The sequence below is a fragment of the Lissotriton helveticus genome, chromosome 2_1 (genome assembly GCF_964261635.1).
Source record: "Lissotriton helveticus chromosome 2_1, aLisHel1.1, whole genome shotgun sequence".
Lineage (NCBI taxonomy): Eukaryota > Metazoa > Chordata > Amphibia > Caudata > Salamandridae > Lissotriton > Lissotriton helveticus.
In genome coordinates, this window is record NC_136059.1 from 360,742,958 (window position 1) to 360,768,149 (window position 25,192).

Below are 25,192 nucleotides of genomic sequence, written 5' to 3' on the forward strand. Positions count from 1 at the left end.
TTCAGTCAATATTGAGGCAGATGAACAGTTTGACTGTGATTTAGATGACGATCAACTTCATACAGTATCGATTTGCCTCAAATGATGTTGCCACATGGTTTTATAGGTGTGCATCGAACATTGCTTCTGGAAGGTTTTGGTGGCAATTTTGTCTTCGTGCTGTGATGCACTTACTTTTTCTTTGCTTATCAAACTGTCACAATATGGTTCTTCTTCCCACAGCCTTTACATATCTCTCCAATGACATGATAGTTACCTTAGTGTGGAAACAAAAATCAATATCTAAGACATAACTTCTTTTTTACATGTAGACATCACTTTGTGTCCTTTTGTCTTTAATGGTGGCTTACTTTTTGCCCTCATTACTGACTTACTCAGAGCACCTCTGTATAACGTACAATTCTATCTAGCGTGGTAGATGGTACCTTCATGTATGGCCTGACCAACAAGTGTAGATCCTTTGCACGGTTTTCATAATCTTCAACTGCTTTACAGCAGTTCAAGCTGAGCTTTGACTCCACATGCATGAAGTGTTGATTCGAACTTCGACAGCAACACACCTGGCAAGCACAAACGGTTGGCCTAGACCATAGCAAACTCTCTGGGGGAGCTTGGTCATTCTTCGTGTTACTTACCTCCTATCTCACCGCCTGTTGTAGTTCCACCCAAGCCTGGGTACCCACCAATGACTACGCCAGACACAGAGCTTAATACTACACATCTTTATTCTTCTACGTGTAACCTCAAACTCACATTTTAAACCAAGCTAACTGCAATTCATTCTAACAACTATGTCACAGCTCTACGGATTCCAGTAGGAACCAAAAGAGCATCCTATTAAAAACTCATAAGACACTGCAATAACAATATTATTATTGTAGAGAAAAAGAAAATTGTATCAATCCCTTTTAATACTTTACTTCACAAAGGATTTGAAAGCTGGATGCAGAGGCATAATTGATTCCTTGCTAGCTACAGTACAATGTGAAGCTCTCTTCAACCAGATGCAGATTCTAGTATGTCCAATACTGCTAATAAACACAGTCTGGAGTCCCTCCTGATAGATGAGCAGCCTTGCAATTTCAAAACATAAATGCCCTCTCTTCATTCCAAACTCTAAGCCATACCAGGAACCATAAAGAGGCCTCAACCCCAAAAGTAATCAGCTCATTTTACAAACTACAGTTCCAGTCTATGTCTCCCGGTTACAAGGCCTAAGTCTGGAAAGATGTATAATTTTAAATCTATATTGCCATTCTTAGAGGCCACACAAACCACCAGTTCACACTGGCCAATGTAGGCCAGTTACACCAGCTCTGATCTCATGTATACTCTCTTGCCTGCAGGGTATGACGTAAATCCGTAATAGAGACACTGTCACCTTCCAAGATCATGTTTCAAAGAAACTGCTGCACTTCTGCCTTTAAATCCTTACCATTGGCTGTGGCAGGTAACACTAAAAAACACATTTTGAAGGCCTTAGTTACGTTTTCGAAGTACTGCCCACGGACTCCAAGTGAGAAACTGATGCAAATGCACAATTCATAGAGTTCAGTTATGTCTACCCAATTTCACTGTATTTTACTCTGCTGTCACAACCTCCATCAAAGGCACATCTCCTAACTACACGTGTGCGAAACACTTCAATGAAAGCGCCTTATGTTCTGTGAGGTGCAGAAGCCTAGATGGTGATAAAGTGCAAACATAGTCTGGGTTTACTACTGCCTAAGCTGGCACCAGTGCTTCTCAATGACTCAAAATTCCCCTTCTGGAAACTCTTGATGATCTTTTCCTCCATATTGGTTGTTCTGGGATTCCATTTTCATCCAGGGGATGGTGAGGGTGTCAGGCTCACAGCCAGACACACAGTCCACCATGTACTTTTTTGGTAGCATCGGTTCTCACAAGTTGGCAAAACATCTCAGCCCCGGTTAGGTTTCATATAGGTACCCCAATATAGGCTCAGGTAGCAACCAAACCTTTAACCTATATTTCCCCTGCCATTACACTACATAACCGTTCTTGTGACTGACCGTTTACCTAGTTATGATACTACTTACAGGACGTGTGGTTTTTCCCTGAAAACTAGCCTCATTCATTATGCATGAGGATTCTTGGAAAACCAGCAGGAATACCATCTCCTGCATAATAACTATGTATAAGGGTAATCCCTTCTATCATCCGAAGTCTGAGATGACACAGCAAGGTAGATCCCCTGGGGGTACCACTTTAGGTATATGAACACCATATATTTGCTGAGGCAGGGAGAGGAAAAAAAGACTTCCAAGCTGACACACAGCTGCAAGACGCTGAGGTTCCTGCATGCAAGCACTCCAGAGGGCAATGGTCTGACATCTCTCGCGGGGTGACCATCTCGAGACCAAGACGGGGTCCCACAGTCTCTCACTTCAGGTAATGGGGTCGACTTTATCCTAGAGGGATCTTGGCTTTACACCTACATACATGCTAGGTACACTTGGGTACATCTAGTTAGGGTTGCATCGTAGGAGTACGCATTATTACGGACATATTTATACTTGCCTGTATTCATTGCTGTTAGCACTATGGTTGAAATCTACCATTCTTTTACTCTGTTGGTGCACCATGGTGCACTATCCAGTGCACCATGGGCCTGGGTCTGTAGCGGCAGGCTGGTGTCGGAGGCAGGGGCCGTGGAGAGGGGTACACAACAAGAGTGTCCCTTCTCCTCACTACTGTTTGCACTGGCCATGAAATTGTTAGCGGTGAGGTTCCACAGTGACTTGCTAGATTATGGTATAAAGATAGGTGGCAGTGTGCATCTGGTATCACTTTATGAGGACCATGTGCTATTTTATTTACAGAGGCCACAGGACTTTGTGCCTCTGTTGCTGGAAAAATTCAATTAATTCGGTGCTGCAGATGGTCTCAAGATTAATAGTAATAAGACACTCCTGTTCTCGCAAGGGGCTCTGCGCAATAGACCGGGACCTGACCTGCCCTTATTGGGGTTAAAATGGGAGACAGAGGCCCTCTGATACCTGGGGATTATGGTAGCACATGGTGAGGAGGGAAAGAGGCAACAAAACATGGACAAGATGTTGAGGGGGCCTGACAAAGTCTGTTGCCGTTTGGAAAATGCTGCTTCTCTTGGTGGCGGGTTGCATCGTTGTCACAAGGATGGTCTTTCTCCCTGTGTATTGTGCAGAACTCAAAACATAAGACTGCCCATTTTACGTTCAAGGCATTAGGTAGCTTGTTGATTTTCCTTATCTGGGAGGGAAAGAGTAGTAGGGTGGCACTGGCAACCCTTAAATTAGACAAGGAAGAGGGATGCATTGGCCTCCCTGACCTTGAGTTGTATTATTATGCATCTCAACTGTCAGCCCCTGCGCAGTCAGTGACAGAGTACGGCAACTGGGAGAAACGGGTACTGAAGGGAGAATGTGGAATTGCGCGCTTGTTGGAATTGTTGATGATGGGGTTGAAAATGTGGTGCGACACCTCCCACACTTGGAGAGGCAGACTGCGGTGATTTTGGGAGAGAGTGATCAGCAGAGTCCTGAAGAGGCCGCCGTTTACAAATGATTTAAATATATTGCCCCCAGTGCCCTCTAAACGCATTAGCGAGAATATGTCCATGGCTAGGAAGGCAAGGGGGCGCACTGGAGGATTTATACCGGGACATACGGTTTGTTACGTTTGAGGATGCATGCGTTGAGTTTGCAGTAGGAGCGAGACGGTTCTTACAATAGGCTTAACTTGCTAGACAGACCTGGAGGTTTGGATGGGGTTTCCAGAGGCACCCATCAGTCAGAAATGCTGCAGCTGCTGCTGACAGAGGGCGATACAAGGCAGCTAGTGTCCATGTTTTATGGATTACTTTAAAGAGGACAGAGCTAAGGGGGCCTGCAAAGCTAGACCGGTTTGGGCTTAAAAAGCTGGGGGATCTGGTCACAGACAAAGCAAGGGTCGAGACATGCAAACTTGTTCGTTGGGTTTAAACTAATTCACTTCAATTTTGTGCATCACACGTATTTGATGCCAATTAAGTTGAGCAGACAAAATGCCAATAGGTCGGCAGACAGCCTGAGAAGTGGGGCAGCGGGCACCTCTTTCATGCACATGGCTTGGATGTGTTCCACTGTGCGTGGATACTGGGCGACGACGAGACTAGGCAGTATGATTGGCATTGCTTGCGTTGGAGGATTCCTAAGGATAATGTCTTCTGGGTATGGTTAAGACACCTCGTGGTAGGGGTGATAAACTGGAGATTCTTACAGCTGGTGTTAACCATTGCCAAGCGGCAAGTGGCTATGGGATGGCTGGGGCTGCACCCTCGGTCTCTGTGGGATAAGGATGTGGATGAATGGGCCCTGGTGGAAGAGACACATATTCGATAGTCCAGGGTAGAAGGGGATTTAGAACTTTGGCTGGTGTTACTGAAAGGATTTAAGGAATTACATGGGGGCCCAATGGGTTTGTCAAGGAGGGAAAAGGTGATGGAGGTGAACACACAGGATGCTTATGGGGAAGGTGAACAGGGGGAGGTGGAAATACAGGGATCAAGCCGCTCAGGAGGGTTAAAGTGGTCAAAAGAGATGGGATTCTGAGGAGTTCCCTGGTGACTCCCGGTATCCCAGTACTGTGGATATGGCTTGCACCTATGTCATTATTGCCGGGGTATGACTCTCCTGTACAGTGTTAAGTGTTGTTAATGTTGCCTGTTATGATTGTGATACTGCCAATGGTAAAGCTGCAGTCTTGTTTTTCATTGCAACAGTGAAAACAATAAAAACACAATTTAAACAAAAATTACAGTCAATGACCTTTGAAGCACAACAAAAAGATACACATACACACACACACACACACACAGACACACACACACACACACTTGTATATCTAAATATGTACATGCAACTAGTCACAGTCCTTTCACATCTTTCCTCTGCTTAACACATACCAAACAATGGGATTGAAGATGTGCGAAGATAATTCTAGTAGGCATAAAACCCAGGATGTTTAAGAGAAATGGAGGGAATCAGAAAAAGGCAGAGAAAAGGTCAGAAATACTTGTTAACAGATCAGTTCCAGGCAAAGTTTTTAGCACCGGATGGCCAAGGACTTTGGCTGCCAATTTTCATTCAACATGTCTCTGCTATAAAGATTATGATGGGTATTTCTGTCATTACAAAACAGTGATACGTTTTTGATATATCAAAAGGTTAGGAAATTACAAGAAGAAATAACCATGCTAAGAATGTACGTGAAATGTTTACATGTTGTTCTGCTTCCTCGTTGCTCAGCATATTGGGATCCAAGGAGAGTACTGGAGGGCCAGGTTTCTTAGGCACACTTGGAGACTGAGGTGCAGCTTTGCTTTGGTTCACAAGTTCCTGGAGTGTATCTGTGATGCACTTATACCCATTTAATCTAAAAAGCAAAATAATTGAAGACATTCATTACCCACAAACAGTCTTTCTTTACCATCTTCATTTATGAATATTTACGCAGCATACAATTTTTATGGGTATTTATAATATGCAATGGTGAGAAATATATAATCACAGAAGTAGAATTAATACATACTCAGTAACAATGTAACCAATGACTATTATCCTCCTTTACAGATTGACAACGTTGAAATCATACCAAATATGCCCAAGCAAGTTCAACATTTTCAGAACAAATCACAGAAGGTGTAACTAGTGTTGCTCTAAGCCGCCATGTTTCTGTCAGTGAAAAGGGTTATTTAAGGTAAGTCAGGATGACGGAAGAAGGGCAATGAAAATGACTTCTCATTAGGAACGATGTCTATGAAGGGAGACAACTTCCAATTTTATATTTGCCTCTGTGGATTCTGAAATCCTTGAAGGGGTTCCTCTTAGAAGTGATGGCCAGACCATTAATAAGGGACTAACCTGTATCCAAGGATGTGTTCAGCACGGAAATGCCAAGCACTCAAACGCTTCTACCATTCTAGCCCAGAGAGAAAGCCAACAAATAAGTGAAGGAAAGAGCAAGTCTCCCTCTTACAATGTCTATTGCAGGGGAGCTGCCAATGGAAATAGTGGTCTTTCCATGATAATGTCAAATTTCATTTCATCATTTCATTTAATACTTTTCAATGTATTCACAAGGAAGGATATAAGAGAGAGCTGGCCACGAGTAGAGCTTGTACTCTGCAGGCCACTTAAAAATGTCAAAAGAGAGCACTTATCGTCAAGAGACATTTTGCCCCACTTTGTTAAATTGATTATCAGGAGGCGGGGTATGGCCACATCATAGATGACCGCCCTCTAATAGGCTCTGAGAGGAATGCCCTGCAAAACATCAAAACAGGCGTCCTATTCGCTCTACACCTATGGAGCTGGAAAAGATTAACTTTACCTAACACGAGAGAAGACTTGTGCAGTATTTGTAAGCAGCTTCAACAGCTCCGAAATATATGATCATCACCCAGTGCAGAGATTCAAGCAGACACGTCCTGAGTCCTTCACATGGAATGCAGACATCGCAAATCCAAGCAGTCCCGACTGCACCGACAGTACAGCTCCAGGGGAACACAAAGTTTGCCATTCTGGTGTGAGGGTTACCGGAGCAGCAATGCATGACAGTAAGCCGCCTCCAGCAACACTATACTGCATTGAGCTCTACATCCCCACAGTCCTACTGGCTCCCCTGTGCCAGCAAACATCCCCTGACCAAAACTATTCCTAGCAAGATTGCCACCTCCCTACACTGTCACCTCGTTCTACAAAGATTTACAGACACATACGGAGGACCAGGTACGTGGTGATCCTCTATCTTGGTTTGGGATAGGAGGTCGGCCTTGTTTTCATATGCTGGGTGCATGAACTACATCCATGTTCACATGAGACCTGAATCTCCTGCCCTTCATAAGCAGTCGAAAAGGACCCAAACATCACATCCCTTGCTCGAGGAACAATACGGGGCAATATATTATGGCCCAACAGCTTCTGGTCACTGATTGCGAACCTTTATGCTTAGTTTAAAGGTCTAGAAGCGAATAAATCTCTGGCACAAAAGTGTCTACACAATTATTGCTCTCTGAAGCAACTCAATCTGGCTAAAAGAAACCCTCTCTATTGGAGAGCGACTTCTCCATGATGAAAGTGGCTTTAGACACTCTAATGAAGGAACTGATGGAAATCAATATAGTTGAGCAGTCTACAATAATTACAAATAAGGAGCTGAAATCTCTTTATACAGAAATTACAGCCTTCCGCCTGCAACCAGAAAGATCTGAGGGTCTGATAGGCGCCCTTGAATCCATAGTGTTGAATGGTCTGACTGGGGCAACAAAATTCTGGAACCACAAAAAAAGTCAGAGTTGGAAGAAAGAAGCACACATGACAATATACGTCTAAATGGCATCCCTGAACTGGACGAAAAAGACATGTTGAGTTTTTGAAAAAAACTTGTGGTCCCAACACCTCAATATAAAATTTCGAGGTTTTCAGGCAATGTTAAAAAAAAAATTACTCGAGGCCTATGCCACCTCTGGCATCAGCAAGCACACTGAATCATCCAAACAGCAAAGAGCGGCTGATTTGTACTTCAAGACTAACCTTGCCCAGAAGAAATTTATTGCACTGAGCCTCAGACTTAAACACCATGATCTTCAATAAGGCCTACTAGACCCTCCTCTAATGCTCAGTAACAATAAACAGCAGACCGAAAGAATTACATGACCCACAAGAACCTAAAACATTTCTTGACTCCCTAGACCATGCCCCCATAACATCCAAAACACCTACTCAGGATACTTGCTTTCTATTAAATGCAGCTGCAAACATATCTTCTTCCAAAAATGGCTCTACCACTACATCTGCTCTGAAACACAAACAATCGACTAGCGATTACAATTCAGAATAAACCTTGCCATGGGGCAGAGAAAAATTGAGATCATCCTCTTAAACCTTGATCAGTTACGGTATGCCTCAGCCCATTCCTCCATACTGCTAAAAGTGTTATCATAGAACCCTTCTTTTATACCTTACCGCAAAACAGGTTCTCCGCGCCACCAACTAAAATCGAACACCCCCCCTCACTGGTCATAAACAAGCCATTCTCTATTTGGTCCTTGAACATCAGTAGGAAAACAAATTATGCAGGACAGGGGGAAAAACCTTGAGCTATCCAGCCCCCAGAAGACGGATATCTCACAAACTGTATCAGATACTCTAAGGAGAGAATCAGTGAGACATGTAATTTCGTCTTCATACCCCCGCCACAAGAATGATGCAGCATACCAGATACCAAACCTTATACAAAAATACAAGTTACAATATTATTTCACCCAACAGTAAATGTACAAAAGACATGGATAGACTCATATTGCATGTGTACATTTGTAAAAACAAAAAATGCAGAACCACTCCCTAATAGTGGACTCTGTATATAAACACCCCGCCACCCTAACAATTCCAAGTTAGTCTTTTCCTCGCAACTTAACAGTATTATGGCAGAATTATGTTGACTTTAAGTGATTAAAGCAGGAGACTGGACTATGGAGCCAGACGCAGTTTTCGATCGTTTAGGACGGTCAGACCTCCACAACAGACGAGACAGGTCTCCTCCATGAACTCTTAGACAATCCCTTTCTTACTGAACCATGGAGACTCAGTCACTCAACTGAGCAAGACTACACTTTCCTGGCCACCCCCACAGTACAGAAACTTACATAGATTATTTTTTGATACATACTAACCTACTTCCGTCCATTTACAGCTGGAAAATTGAAATAGAAGGGATATCTGAAAACGCTCCAATATTAATTTATCTGGGCTTACAACTTCAATCACCAAGATCAAAGGCTAAAACACAGCAGTTGACCCAATTCAAAGACTACATGGCCTTTTGGCCTCAAATCAACTTTCTGTAGGGTCCTCACATATGCTATGGTCTGCAGGCAAAGCCTACCTGTGAAGTATGATGCTTAGAGAGCTAACATGCTAACAAGAACCCCAAGCATGAGAAGGAGAAGGAATCACTTTTAGAAGCAGACCAACAATGATACCATTCTGCTAAGGATAATGCATTTATTTAACAACTACTGAAAAACAAATTAAGTTATGAAAGCTGTTCACATCACTAGTCGAAAAAGCACTACACTATCTCTGTGGCAGACAATACAAACACAGAGCAAATGCAGGAAGAATGTTGGCACTACAGCTCAGGCAACAGAACACCCACTAAAATATTCTGACAATTCTTAAGCATCATTAAGAACGCCTCACTCACCCCACATATATCGAAAAGTAATTTTTCACATTCTATATCTTTCTATATACACCAGAAGTCCAACCAGTCATAACTCTAGAACTGAACGTTATCTCCACAGTACATCTGCCACGATTTGTAAATGCCCCCAGGACAGATCTGGAAAAAAATATTTCACATTAAGCGGTAACGGATGCTATAAAATCATTGGCAATTGGTAAAGGTCCAGGGGAGGAAAGATTTCCTTTAGACTGCTACAAAATCACAACAGCTATCTATGTCCCCCTCCTTTGGAAGTTCTTAGAGAAGCCATGGAAAAACAGGTCCTACCTTTTGACTTTAATGGGACCTTGATATCTTTAATTTCATATCAGGGGAAAAATTCCCTAATGTGCGGTAGCTATAGACCTTATGCCTTGAGTTAACAGTGACAAAGATTCTAGCTAAGGTCTTAGGAACACACTTGAAAAAGGTAATACCAACTCGGATTCTTAAAAAACAAGTGGGTTTTAGGCTGTGCCTCTCTTTGCGGAGTTGCTAAAGCACACTTATATACCTCTTCTGGCAAAACAAGAATGACGCAAGTGAAATGGCAGCCCTCTCCCTCGATAACAAGAAGACCTTTGATAGAATGGAGTGGGGCTACCTCTTTAGAACAGTGAACAGAGCAGGCACTGGCCTACATTTCAGAACTATGATGAAATGGCTATATGAAGGCCCTACTGCTAGGATCAGTTGCAAAGGGTTCCTAGCCACTAAAATACACATCAGGGAACACACTTGACATGGTGGCTCTTTACCCCCGTTACTGTTTCTAATTGCTGTACAGCCTCTAGCAATAGTGGTTAAATCAATAGAGGCCATTATGGGCATTCCCACTGCAGCAGGACAGTTAAAGCTAATGTTACATGAGGATGACATTATGTTGACTCTCCTTACCCAGAATGTCAACTCCTGCTCTAATGCCGACCATTTGAATATTTCAATAGTCTATGGTTATAAAAAGGCCTGAAGCAAGAGGGAATCCCTACTCATGTCTAAATACACCACCTATCTCCTTGGGTGGCTAACCCTTCAAATGGCTAATCTCAAAACTAAATTTTAGTTAGTAGAAATATCCTAACTATAGTGCAGGAGAATCTGGACCAATTATTAGACCAAATGCAAGGAGAGTTCCTCAAGTGGGATAAGCCATTGCTCTCAATATGAGGTAGAGTACAGACAATAAGAATGGTGGTGACTCCAAGATACAACTATGTCCTTGTCATGTAATCAGTCACTGTTCGTTTACACCGGAGAAAGTTAGAAGGTTGAGTCAAACCATATACATATCAAGGCCACATCCCACAGCTTGCACCATCAGTTTACATGCCACAGCCATTACAGGTGGCATATGTTTTCCAAAAAATAGAAATATACTGCATGGCCCAACACCTCTCACAACTTCCATATACCACTTCAACTCAGACTTGAAAACACCTGACTGGGTTCTTATAGAGTCATATCCAAAAGAGTGTGATCTACCCTTAAATACTCTATTCTTGAACATCTCTTAGATGCTGAACAAACAAACTTGATCATAGCAGTATCCATCAATGCCTGGAACCAAGGTCATAAACATCTAGGTCAAAATGAACGCGGGCACTTCCCGACCACAGTCAAACATAACAGAAGCTTACTGATTGAAGGTCACTCTCTTAACTGGCCCAAGTGGCAAAAATGTGGCCTAGGAAAATATTTAACATGTAAGAATTGTAGATTCCTTGAAACCATTTGCTACTTTTCAAGCTGAATTCCACCTTGATCAGAAGCAACTGTGGAAATACCTTCAATGCAATGGTGTCTCCTAAAAGCCATGGGATCACACCTGCCCAACTTACAAGAATCCACTCTTCATTCCTACCTAACTAAACAGGGGAGGAGGTGTTGTAACAGGAATTTTGTCTTGGACCTGTAGAAAACACTTATAGACTACCTCTACGAATTTATACAACACAAATGCCAACAAAAACTATCCAAAAATGCTTTGAGGAAGATTTGGGGGACCTTCTCTATAACCATGACAGAAGCGTAAATCAATCCAGACTGGATTTTAGCTACTTCATGAGTATACTGGCGCTGGTCTCCAAAGAAATTTTATAGAGCTAAAGTCTCTGGATCCTCCACAGCTTGGAGATACCAAATGTCGACATGAGATATGGTTCACATACTCTGGTAATGCCTCATTAACCCTTTCCATGCGACGGACATCCAGGAACCGTCCAACATCACGGTGGGCATCCGGGAGCCGTCCTAGCAGCCACCCACGGGGGAAGCGCTGGCGTTCCCCCCATGGGTCGCCTTTGAAGCTGCCCCCAACGGGGAAAGCAGGGGAAGCCCTTCCTACAACCCCTCCAACCCCCCAACCCCTCCAACCCCCCCAACCCTCCCACCCCCTCCACGTCATCTAAGGACGTCAGCGCGCAAGGCGCGCTGGCGTCATTAGAGGATACCGGATGCACTGGAAGCCATTTGCTTCCAGTGCATCCAGGGAAGAGGAGGTGAGTTTCTCCTCGGGGAGGTTGGGGGGTACATTTCAAAAGGCTTTGGAGGAAAGGAAGGGTTTTCATTTCCGCCGATGCCTTTTAAAAAAGCATTCCTGCTGCAAGATCGCGCCTGAGGCGCAATCAAGCAGCTGGAATGCCTGTTTTTTTTTAATGGCCTTTTTGTTTCGGGTCGCTTCCTTTGGCTCCCCTTGGCTCCCCTTGGCCACCAGGGATTTTTTTTAATGTCCTTTTTGTGCTTGGAGGGGCAATGTGTGTAGTTGGTTCTGCCCACCTTGGAGGGGCCAGATCCGGTAATTATTTTTAAAATCTAAGTATGCGTGTGCCCACTGGGCCACCAGGGATTTATAATTTTTTTTAAATGCCATTTGTGCGTCGGGGTGCGGTCCCTTGGGCAAGGCTCGCTACCTTTGGGGGAGCAATATATTTTTGGGGTGCGGCCTCTTCGGCAAGGGTCGCTCCCCTTTGGGGGATCATTTATTTTGTCTGTTTCGGCCCCCCTTAGGGGCAGATCGGCCTTGTGAGTCTAGACCAATTTGCCCCCAAGGGGGGCAGAAGCCATTAAACACCAGGGATTATTTTAGTGCTGTTGGGGAGCGGCCCCTTGGGCAAGGGTCGCTCCCTTTGGATGACCAATGTGTTTGTGGGGAGAGATCCCTTCGGCAAGGGTCGCTCCCCTTTGGGAAGCATTTATTTGGGCCGTTTCTGATCCCCTTCATGGGCAGATCGACCCAAATAAACAAGTAATTTTATTGTATGCCCACTAGGACACCAGGGTTTGTTTGGACAAGGGTCGCCCCCCTGAATGGGGTGAATATTGTGGCAGTTTCTGCTCCCTTTGGGGGCAGATCGGCCATATGTTTTCAGGCCCATCTGTCCCTTGGGGGGGCAGAAGCCACTAGGGCTTTTTAAATGTTGATGTTGGGGAGTGACCTCTTGGGCAAGGGTCGCTCCCCTTTATGATGGTGAATCTTTTGGCTGTTTCTGCTCCCCATGCTTTTAGGCCCACCTACTAACTATGCTTAGCTGGTGGATAGTGTGTTGAGTAGTGCATTATTTCTTTATGTGATTGTAATGTGTTTTTCTCCTTTTTATTCTATTGCAAAGCTTTTGATTATTGTTTGCAGTTTCGGCAGTGGTTGATCTGCAGTTTTGCGTAGTTGCATTTTTTTAATAAGAAAAACATTTTCGTTGTATTTACTCCGATTGACTGTTAATGTCATGCATTAGGAACATGCTACTTACCAGTATGCATCTGTTCTTGGCATGTAGGGATGCTGACATTCATATCTGTGCATAGATCGCCGCCTATTGTTGGGTCCGGATGATTGCACTTTGTTGTCTTGGAAGAGTCTTCGAAGTATCACGAGATAGGTGACTCCTCCCCTGGACTACAGTGCGCATGGGCATCTTCTCCATCCTCAGATTGTTTTTCGCCATTGTGGCAGAGATGGATATAGTAAAGTAAGAGAGGGCCATGCCAGAGATAATGCTGCAGCTGCGACAGGCACCGGGGAGGAGGGCGGGCGATATGAATGTCAGCAGCCCTACATGCCAAGAACAGATGCATACTGGTAAGTACCATATTCCGTTCGAGGCATGTGGGCTGCTGAATTCATATCTGTGCATAGACTGTATAGCAGTATCTCCTCTAGCGGTGGTTACCTGTGCCAGCTGCAGCAGTTTGAAAAAGAGTTTTGAGGACAGCCTGGCCTACAGCAGCTTGCTGTTTTGCTTGGACGTCTAGACAGTAGTGTTTTGTGAATGTGTGTATGGTGGTCCATGTGGCTGCCTTACAAATGTCTTCAAGGGGAATATTCCCTAGGAAAGCCATGGATGCCCCCATTTTTCTTGTAGAGTGTGCTTTTGGGGGGACGGTTAAAGTGCGTTTTGCCTTTTGATAGCATATTTGAATGCATTTAACTATCCATCTGGCTATTCATGACTTTGATATAGGATTTCCTTTGTGTTGTGGTGCAAAAGCAAAAAATAGTTGCTTTGTCTTTCTAAATGATTTAGTTCTGTCCACGTAATAAAGTAGAGCTCTTTTTACATCTAATGTGTGTAGGGCTCTCTCAGCTACTGACTGTGGATCTTGAAAGAATACTGGCAGTACTATTGATTGATTAATATGGAAATTGGATACGACCTTTGGCATGAACTTAGGGTTAGTTCTAAGAACCACCCTGTTGGCATGTACTTGCATGAAAGGTTCTTGGATTGTTAGTGCTTGTAATTCGCTTACTCTTCTGAGTGAGGTAATGGCAACCAAGAATGCTACCTTCCACGTTAAGAATTGTAGTTCGCATGAGTGTAGTGGTTCGAAAGGAGGTCCCATAAGTCTGGTAAGCACTATATTTAGATTCCAGACTGGGGAAGGGGGGTGCCTTGGAGGGGTCACCCTTTTTAGACCCTCCATGAAGGCTTTGATTGCTAGCACTCTAAACAGTGAAAGGTGTTGCCTGTTTTGAAGGTATGCTGCTATAGCAGCGAGGTGTAGTCGTATCGAAGAGTATGCTAAGCTGCATCTTTGTAGATGCAGCAGGTAACATATGATGTTTTGTATGGAAGCGTCTAATGGGTTGATTTGGTTATTGTTGCAGTAAATAACAAATCTCTTCCATTTAGCTGCATAGCATGCTTGTGTAGTTGGTCGTCTTGCCTCCCTAATGATGTTCATGCAGTCTGGAGGCAAGTTAAGGTATCCAAACTCTAAGACTTCAGGAGCCAGATCGCTAGGTTCATCTGATTGGGATCTGGGTGCCTGATTTCTCCATGGTCCTGAGTTAAAAGATGGGGTGCGAAGCACAGTCTTTGATGGGGAACCACTGAAAGTTCTAGGAACGTTGTGCACCAAGGTTGTCTCGCCCATGTGTGAGCAACTAGGATTAGTGTGAGTGAGTGTTGCCGCAGTTTGCGCGCCACCAGCGGGATCAGCGGTGCTGGGAGAAAAGCGTACGTAAATCTGCCGGACCAGTTCATCCATATCGCATTGCCCTGTGACAACGGATGTGGGAACCTGGCGGCAAAGTACTGGCATTTGGAGTTTCCTTTTGTGGAAAACAGGTATATCTCTGGGTGGCCCCACTGCTCGCTTAATGGCTGGAGAACTTGGGGGTAAATCTCCCATTCGTGTAGTTGTTGGCTGTGCCTCCTGAGCAGGTCCGCTATCTGATTGTCCTTCCCTGGAAGATTTTCTGCTAGGAGAAAAATGTTTTTGGGAATCGCCCACTTCCATATGCTTTGTGCCAGGTGGGACAGCTGTGTAGAGTGCGTTCCTCACTGTTTCTGGATATAGTACATTGCGGTCATGTTGTCCGTCCGGATCAACACAGTCTTGCTGTACAATTATTTCTGGAATGCTTTCAGGGCTAGGAATATCGCTAGCAACTCTAGTTGGTTGATATGCAGTTTCTTTTGTTTGGTGGGCCAGAGCCCTTGTACTGTGTATTGAAGGAGATGCGCTCCCCAGCCTGTCAGTGATGCGTCCGCTGTTAGAACTACTTGTGGAACTGGCTCTTGGAACAGTCGCCCCTTGGAAAGGTTTTGTGGGTTCCACCACTGCAGAGAGTTGTGAGCGCGACTGTCTACCAACACTAGGTCTTTTAGTTGTCCTCGAGCCTGGTTCCATTGCCGTGCTAGGCATTCTTGTAAGGGACGCATTTGAAGTCTGGCATGGGGGACAATGAATATGCAGGAGGCCCTCATGCCTATGAGCTGCATAAAGGCTTGAGCTGGCAGAGAGTGTTGTGGCAGAAATTTGCGAATAAGTATCTGCATGCTGGCTATCCTCGCTGAGTTTGGGTATGCCTTTGCTACAGAGGTGTTTATTGTGGCTCCCAGATATTGTTGTGTGTGGGATGGTTGCAGATGCGATTTTGGGTAGTTTATCGAAAACCCTAGGCTGTGTAGCAACTGAAGTGTTTGAGACGTGTGTGTTGCACACTGTTGGTACGATTTTGCTTGTATTAGCCAATCGTCTAGATAAGGGAACACATGGATGTGTTGCCTTCTGAGATGTGCTGCCACTGTCGCTAAGCATTTTGTAAACACTCCTGGAGCCGTGGTAACCCCGAAGGGCAACACTTTGAATTGGTAGTGTTGCCCCTCTATTGTGAACCTGAGATATTTTCTGTGGGCTGGATGGATAAGTATGTGAAAATACGCATCCTTGAGGTCCAGTGTTGCTAGGAAGTCTCCTTGTTGTAGCAACGGGAGCACTTGCTGTAGTGTGATCATATGGAAGTGCTCCGACAGTATGTATTGATTTGGGGTCTGAGGTCCAATATTGGTCTGAGGGAACCGTCCTTCTTGGGAATAAGGAAGTATAGGGAGTATACTCCTGTTCCTTGCGGGTGAAAAGGGACTGGCTCTATGGCCCCCTTTTCCAGCATCCATTTCACCTCTTGTTGGAGCAGGGTGATGTGTTCTGTGGACATTGGACGGTGTTTGGGTGGTATGTTTGGTGGTGTAGAAGTCAGTTCTAGGCAATAAGCATACTGGATAATTTCTCTCACCCACCTGTCCGTGGTAATTGCGTGCCAGACAGGTAGGAACTGTTGTAGTCTGCCTCCGACCGGTGTTAGGTGGTCTGGAGGTAGCGTGATGAAGTCACTGTTTTGTGGCAGTGGAGGCTCTGGTGTTATTGCCTCCACGTCGTCTTCCCTTATTATTGTTGCCCCTATAACCTCCTCTATTTGAGTTTTTGGTGAAGGAACCTTGTGTGTTGCTTTTGTATGAGGATGACGTCAGCGAGGTATTTCCTCGTGTAGTTGCTCTGTATGAGGAGCGTCGAAAGGAGCCTCTATGTTGCTGAAACTGTAATGCCCCCATTGATTTTGCGGTTTCTGTGTCTTTTTTCATTTTGTCTAAAATGGTGTCGACAGCATGCCCAAATAGAAAGTCTGGATTGACTGGCTGGTTAAGAATGGTGGACTGCACCTCGTTCTTAAAGCCTGAAATGCGCAGCCATGCATGTCTGCGTAGTAAGCCTCTAGTGTTAATCGACCTGGCTGCTGTGTCTGCTGCGTCAAGCGCACATTTGATGGAGGGGTTTGTAATGAATTTTCCCTCCTGTATGAGGTCATGGGCTTGTGCTTTAAAAGGCTCAGGTAGGTGTTGCATTAGGTTTGCGAGCTGGTCATAATGTGCCCTGTCGTAACGAGCCAGTAGGGCTTGTGTATTAGCAATCCTCCATGAGTTGGAGGCTTGTGCTTCTACCCTTTTACCTGACGCCTCTAGTATCTTTGATTCCTTATCGGGGGGAGGTGCTTCCCCGTTGTTTGGGAGTTGGCCCTTTTCACGTGCATTAGCTACTACCAGTGAGTCTAATGGTAACTGCCCTCTGATGTAGGTAGGGTCTGTTCTATACTTCTTCTCTATCCTGGGATTGATTACTCGTGCCCTGTCTGTATCCTTAAATATGTCAGGTGCGTGTTTTAGCACTCCCTTTAACATAGGAAGTGTTCTGACACTCTTTTCTGAAGTGGGGAAGGTGTCAAATAAGAAGTCTTCTTCAACAGGGTCATTATGCATGTCTACGTTGTGGTACTGCGCTGCCCTGCCTATAAGTTGGTTGAAGACAACGGTGTCATCAGTAGGTGACGGCCTAGTTGGATAAGAGGGTATATCAGGGATGGGATGGGTGTTGTATGGGTCTGTTGGCTCCTCCCATGGTTCCTCTTGTGGTTGAGGATCTTGTGGAAAATCATAATCTGGTTGTGGATTGTCCCCTGTGTTCTCCTTATTGTCCCCGTGGTGAGAAGGAGAGTAAGGAGCAAAAGGTGTAGTAAGCATGATAGGATAGAAAGGGATATAGGGCCTAGAGGGAGAAGTCCCAAAGTCCTTTTTTTTCAATGGAATAGGGGAATGAGAGCCAGCGTCCAGTGGCCTCTTCTTCCTGTGCATGATTGTGACTTTACCAGTTTCTGGATTAATATATATTTTTGCCTGGTCGTCTGATGGATCTGGATGGAAGAGTTCTTCCTCTACAGTCCTTGGCTGAGTGTTAGACTTTTTTGGGTCGGTAACACCTTCTTTTTCGACGACTTTTGGTGTCTTATTGCTTTTTTTCGGCTCGTGCCCTTTTTTCGGGTCGACCGGATCTTTCGGCACGACACGTTTCTTGTGCTAGACAGGCTTGTTTGGTTGACTGTCCTTTTCCGTGTCGATGGTCTTCTTTGGATCGACAAGTGTCTTCGGAGCACTTATTTTCGGGTCGATAACCTTGTCCGGCCGTGCTACGCGCTTCGGTACGGCACCTTTCTTTTCGGCGACTTTTGCCGGGTCGACGGTTTTCGGTACAGCTGGCTTGTTTGGGTCGGCGACCTGTTTTGGTTCGGCACCCTTAGGCTGTGTGTCCTTGTTCGGTTCAACTACCCTTTTGGGGTCGACGCTTTTTGGCTGAGCGGCCTTTTTGTGGTCGACAGTCTTCTTTGGCTCGACGCTTTTGGGCTGTATGGCCTTTTTCGGTTCAATGCCCTTCTTTGGCTCTGGAACCTTCTTAGGGATGGTGGTACTTGGCCCTGGGGTCTTTGAAGGTTTTTGTTTCGGTTTCGGAGCCGAGCCGGACGGCGAGGCTGGTGAAACTTTTTTCGGATCTTGGCTAAGGCCTTTTGGTGATGCCTCGACCGAAGCGTTTGGTAACGGGGTAATTGGTGTCGGGGGCTGCGTACTCACGATTTGCCCCGGCTGGATCTCGTCATCGGAGTCCGAGTAGTCCTCGACGGTGAGGATCTCTAGGTCTGAATCTGGAGCTTCCGGTAGTTCTTGGTCATCATCGAAGATGCTGTCCGGTTCCGGTGCCTGTCGCTGCATCTCTTGCCTAGCGGCTCGTCGGATCCGTATGGTTTTTTTGACCGAAACTGGGCGCAGGCTGGGCAGGTTTCTTCCCTATGGTCTGGGGAAAGGCACTTGTTGCATACTGAGTGTTTGTCAGTATGTGGGAACTTGGAATGGCATTGTGGGCACCTTTTAAACGGGCTTCTTTCCATCGACGGCAGTCTCACGTGGCGTCGAAAAGGTCCAACGGCCCGCGTCGACGACCGAGTCGAGATGGAAAGCTTGATCAAGTAGAGAAGTACCGAACGAGAACAATACCGTCGAAGGCCTTTTGGCCTTTAGAGAAGTTTTGTTTCGATTCCGAAGTTGGAGTTTTGGAGTAACATCCGAACCCAATGGCGGGAAAAAAACAATCTGAGGATGGAGAAGATGCCCATGCGCACTGTAGTCCAGGGGAGGAGTCACCTATCTCGTGATACTTCGAAGACTCTTGCAAAACAACAAAGTGCAATCATCCAGACCCAACATTAGGTGGCGATCTATGCACAGATATGAATTCAGCAGCCCACATGCCTCGAACATACATTTTTTGTAAGTGGTGTCATAATAGCAGCATATTTAGTTAGTGTTTTGTGCATGAAATTCTTTGCGATGTGTTTTGCGTGGTCTTCTGCGTTATTTTCTTTTTTTTCTTCTTTTTAGTGGGATACTGTTGGTCCTTACTGTGTCTGTGCAGAGTAGGTGGTGGTGAGTCTAGCTGCTTCTGGCAAGTGAGTGGTATAGTGTTGGAGTATATAGGTCTTTGTGATAACGCTACATTTTGTTTATTTCTATTTTTTTTACAAAGGGTTTATTGTTGTAAACTTGTTTGACAAGTTACCTTTATTAGTAAGCATTATGGCATGCAGTAGAATTACTGCTCAGCAGGTGGTTGGTATGCTTCTTGAATCTTCCTCTGAGCAGGATTATGAGACTGACAGTGCGTCTGAGGGAGAGAAGAGGGAGGGGAAGATTCAGGCAGTGAGTTTTCTCTCCATGTGGAATCATCAGATGATGAAGCTACTCTCAGTGCAGATGAAATGCCCGTTTTAGAGGAGGACACTGATGTGCCAATGGTGCAAGAGGCATCTGGATTGCAGCCTGGGGCTTTAAGACTTCCCATTGGAAGTGCTGGACTCTGGGTTGATCCAAACATGGTGCAGCTGGTGTTACCTGCCTTTAGTAGGGTGTAGAGTGGATTGTGAAAATATTTTGCCTGTACAGTTTGTTCAGTTGTTCATGGATGATGTATTTTTGGGTGATATTGTTGAGCAGACTAATTTGTATGCTGAACAGTTTTTGAGGGACAAAGTGCAAGACTTAGGGCCTGCTCTAGAGCTACCCGGTGGACTCCCACAAATCTGGATGAGATGATGAACTTTTTGGGGGTGACTTTTTTGATGGGCTTGATAAGGAAGCGGTCCATTGATTCATATTGGTTTACCAGTCCCTTGATGGCAACGGCCATATTTCCTGCAATTATAAGTCGTGATCGGTATTTACTTTTGCTTCGGATGCTGAATTTTGTTGATAATGCCTTGGCGTTGCCATGAGATAACCCTGACTGTGACCGCCTTTTTAAGATTCAGCCTGTTCTTGATCACTTTGTAGATCGATTTTCAAAGATCTATACTCCAGGCAAAGAAATATCTGTTGATGAGACTTTGGTCCTGTTCAAGGGTCATTTGGTTTTAAGGCAGTACATTCCTAGCAAGAGGGCATTAAGAGGGAATTAGGATGTATATGTTGTCTGAGAGTAAGACAGGATATGTCTATAATTTCCGTGTGTACACTGGTATGGATTTCACTATTGACCCCCCTGGTTGTCCGTCCACCTTTGGAATGTCAGAGAAAAGTGTGTGGGATTTTGCTATTTGACAGTTTAACAGAGGCCATCATTTGTACCTTGATAACTTCTACACTGCTGTGCAATTGTTTAAGGAATTGTTCAAAGTGGACACTTTTGCTTGTGGCACAATCTGCTCTAACCGTAAAGGTTACCTAAAAGAGCTTGGTTGCACAAAGCCTCAGAGGGGCAGACAGTGCCTTGCAGAGTGAGGAACTGCTAGCTGTGAAATTTGTGGACAGGAGGGATGAGTACATGCTGACTACCATTCATGATGAGAGTACTGTGACTGTCTGGGGTCAGGTTGCTTAAGTGCGGAAACCTGTGTGCATTGTAGACTACAATAAACACATGGGTGGTGTCGATAGAGTAGATCAGAGGTTGGAACCTTACACTGCTGTTCGTAAGGCTTACATTTGGTATAAGAAGTTGGCCATCCATCTCTTCAATTTAGCAAATTTTAATGCTTTTGTTGTGTTCAAGGAGTGTTCTCCTACGTAAAGGATGACTTTTGTTCAGTTTCAGGAGTCTGTGATAGGCAGCCTTGTTGTAGTGGAACAGGCAAGTGTTCCTAGACTTGGACTGGTGAATGATGTGGCTAGATAGAAAGATCGCCACTTTCCTGATTTAATTCCTCCCACGCCCAAAAAAAACAATCCTTGTAAGAGATGTAGAGTCTGCTTGCGAAGAGGTATGTGGAAGGAGAGTCATATGCATTGTGCCGATTGTCCTTTTAATCCTGGGCTGTGTGTGCCCACATGTTTCAGATTTTGAGGTTTGGTAGGGATTCTGGTGAGAGCCAGTGAAGTCACCCCATCTAGGATTCCCCTGGGTGTCTACTTTTCAAAAATGTATAGGTTTGCTAGGTTTCCACTGGTGCCGGCAGATCTACAGCTTGGCACTTTGCAAAAAAAAGGGTCAGTTTTCACTGTGGAAATGTGGTGTGTCCACGTTGCGTTTTGGGCCGCTACCTGTCGCCACCACTAGGCTTGCCCACACAAGTGAGGTATCGTTTTTCTCTGAAGACTTTGGGGAACGCGGGTGGGTGGAATTTTGTGGATCCACACAGATTCCAGAGCTTTCCACCAAAGAAATGTGAGGAAAATGTGTTTTTTTTAAACTTTGGTTTGCAAGGGATTCTGGGTAACAGAACCTGGTGAGAGGCAGTCAAGTGACCCCCATCCTGGATTCCACTGGGTGTCTAGATTTAAAAAATGTATAGGTTTGGTAGGTTTCCACAGGTGCCGGCAGATCTACAGCTTGGCACTTTGCAAAAAAGGGGCAGTTTTCACTGTGGAAACGTGGTGTGTCCTCGTTGCGTTTTGGGCCGCTTCCTGTCGCGGCCACTAGGCCTGCCCACACAAGTGAGGCATTGTTTTTCTCTGAAGACTTTGGGGCACGCGGGTGGGTGGAATTTTGTGGATCCACGCAGATTCCAGAACTTTCCACCACAGAAATGTGAAGAAAATTTGTTTTTTTAAACAAATCTTTTGGTTTGCAAGGGATTCTGGGTAACAGAACCTGGTGAGAGGCAGTCAAGTGACCCCATCCTGGATTCCCCTGGGTGACTACTTTTCAAAAATGTATAGGTTTCCTAGGTTTCCCTAGATGCCGGCAGAGCGATGGTTCAAAATCTACAGCTAGGCACTTTGTAAAAAAAGGGTCAGTTTTCACTGTGAAAATAAAGCTGGTCTACGTTGCGTTTTGGGTCATTTGCTGTCGCGGGCACTAGGCCTACCCACTCAAGTGAGGTACCAATTTTATCGGGAGACTTAGGGTAATTCAGAAATGTAAAGCAACTGTTATTACCGCTTGACTTTCGATGCATTTCTGCCTTCTAAATTAAAGACCATGTGTGAAAAAGAAGTCATTTTGAAAAATGACCTATAATTCTCATGCTAGTATAGGTACTCACAATTTCGTAAATGAGCAAATATCTACTCTTTCTAAACTCTATATTTTGTTCCAATTTCAGAAATACATAGGTGTCTTTCATACCGATTTTGCCATGTATATATTTTCCCAAATTAATTGCTATATACCCGGTACATGATGAAAAACCATTGGAAGATCCTGCTCAGTTATTGGCTCTGAGTTCGTCTGCTTCTTGGTGAACCTACAAGTCCTATATGTCCCCACAACCAGATAGGTCCAGCGGATGTAACGGTATATTGCTATCAAACAGCTGTCACAATTAGAAGAAGTTACAGGTGAAAACGTTGGCACAAATGTCTTTTTTTCAATAAATTTTCATTTTTCCTATATTTAACTGTAAGTTACTATAACGAAACCTTTAAGGATCTATACAAATGACGCCTTTCTGAATTCAGAATTTTGTCCACGTTTCTAAAATAGCTTTCTAGAATCCATTATTGCTTTCATACCCATTTCTACCACTAACTGGAAGAAGGCTGAAAGCACAAAAAAATAGCAAAAATAGGCTATATCCCAGAAAAATGCCAAAACTGTGTAAAATGTTTTGGTTTTCCGACAAAAGTCGGTCAGTCTCTAAAAGCTGGTAACAGTGATTTCAGCCCTACAAACCCTTTGTTGATACCATTTGCAGGGAAAAAAACAGACGCTTTCTTTGGCAGCACTTTTTTCCCATTCTTCCCCCCAAAAAACAAAATGTTAATGAATTTTGGCAAATTTCTGGGTCTTCTCCAGGGACATCCACGAATGCTGGGTACCTTTAGAATCCCCAAGATGTTGGAAGAAAGGGACGCAAATTTGGCGTGGATACCTTATGTGGTCAAAATGTTACAGGGACCTAAGCGCAAACAACCCCAAATAGCAAAAGAAAAGCCTTAGCACGGGTGGTGTAGGAGGCCTAGCAGCGAAGGGGTTAATACAGTGCTGTTGGAAATCTGTTTGGCTTCACCTCAAGAGAACAATGGATCATAGGATTTTTCCCTCTCCTGAATTAGTCCTCTTCTAGGGCTCAGGAGGTATAACAGGACTCACAAATCATAAAATGTGGTGGTGGCTGTACTCGGCTTTAGTAGTGGTTAAAGTCTGCTTCTTAAGACATCGGAAATCTTCCATCCCCTGCTACATCAGAGGAATGGTTTAAGGCCATGATGCAAATGGCACTACATAAATGCCTGATTTACAAATTGAATGATCAAGTAGAGATCTTTAATAGCTGTTAATTTAGATAGCTCTTTGTATAAAGTTGACTCAGAAGCGAACACATTCCGGATACATTTGTTTAACTTTTGTTGGCTTATTCATAATTAAGGCTATACATTATGTTTTCATCCTGTATTGATGTTAGCAATGCAGTTCATCTTCAACTTTCTTACTCTCTAAATCCAGGGATTGTGGACTAATGTCTATTATGTTTACAATTAATACATCAAATTACCAGACCTATCATCTTTGATAAAGGATATGATTCATATTCTAAACTTGTGATGTGTCGTATGTGATGTATACCATGTTATATGTTAAAACCTAAACAACAAGGTATTACAAAAATAGATTATCAGGTTGTAATGCTTACAGTATGTTGCTGTATAGCTATCAACCTGTCCCATTTGACTAGGGCGACTCACAGCAAATTTATACAGAAAGCAGGGTAGCATTTTATTTGAGTTTTCCAATTAGAAATATGTCCTACAAGTCTCAGGAAGCCCAGTCATTCTAGCTAAAAAATCACAACTGGTTGAATGTCACCCTAGTGACAACTATTCATCTACTGAAGACATAACCAATCTATTGATTGTTTGCCAAATGAAGATCTACTGTTAAGCCAAATGTTTTTAAGTATGGGTACCAACAAGATGGGTTTATGGTTTGTATTTAAGGAGGTAAAAGACAGCATGAATACAATATAAAAACCTCTAGCACAAAATAAAATAACGAACTATTGAAATACAAGAAATGAAAACTGAAATAGCAAGTGATATTCTGGTGCATGTGCAAACACAACACAGTACTACACTGTCTTCGAATGCTCTCACTATTTTGTGCTGTGTGATCAGTTTGTATACCATAAATGTTTGTCAAGATCTTCCAACTACCTGAGTAAACCTGATTACCCCAATACTGTGCCATCCACCTCAATAGACTCAATTTCTACTGCTATGTTCAATGTCCTATGTTTCCATTTATCTGCCTCCTCCATCATCTTTAATGATTTTTTACACTGCATATTCACCTTCCGGTTTCCTTTTATTAGAAAAAACGCTTTCAAATCGAATAACAAATTGAACAGGATTTATTTGTTATTCAATTGCAGCACTAACCATCCTGTCCTCCATTTAATTCAACAATAAAAAAGGGACATAAGGATTGTGACGAGATACAACTGATTTCAATGCCAACCATTAATACCGGGTAACGACTAGAAAGCTAGCAAAGCTTCCCCTTTTTGGGACATCTAAACAGTTGGAAATAAGTAGTTTGCTTTACCTTAAACTGTGATTATTTCTAGTTATTTTTGGACTTTCCCACAAGTCTAGACCTACTGTGAAAACCAACTGAATCAGTTTTTTCTCAATATTTTTTATTAAAAAATGTTTTAAGTTGCACCCCTTTTCCAATGTATCAACTGAATAAGCTTATAAAATGTTTGTTTGCCCCAATTGTCTTGAAGCCGAAACTAAATTCCCTTAGAAAATCCCCTACCTCTTGCTCCGTGCTGCTGTTACCCTGAGGTAAGAGTATTCGCCAGCGCCAGGAAACCTGCAAGGTGTCAGCCGCGCTCTACAAATGCTTAAAATAATAATAATAATAAAGCCCAATTCATAGG

The 25,192-nt window shown here is 44.0% G+C and overlaps 1 protein-coding gene across 2 annotated transcripts in view; it reads right to left on the reverse strand.

Moving 5' to 3' along the window:
* Positions 1-25,192, reverse strand: part of NUP155 (nucleoporin 155) — an 898,957-nt gene that overhangs the window by 428,237 nt on the left and 445,528 nt on the right. For both annotated transcript variants that reach the window (XM_078674974.1, XM_078674975.1), the window contains one exon: positions 5,262-5,415. In XM_078674974.1, coding sequence (XP_078531100.1) covers positions 5,262-5,415 — 154 coding nt within the window. The remainder of the gene's footprint in view (positions 1-5,261; positions 5,416-25,192) is intronic.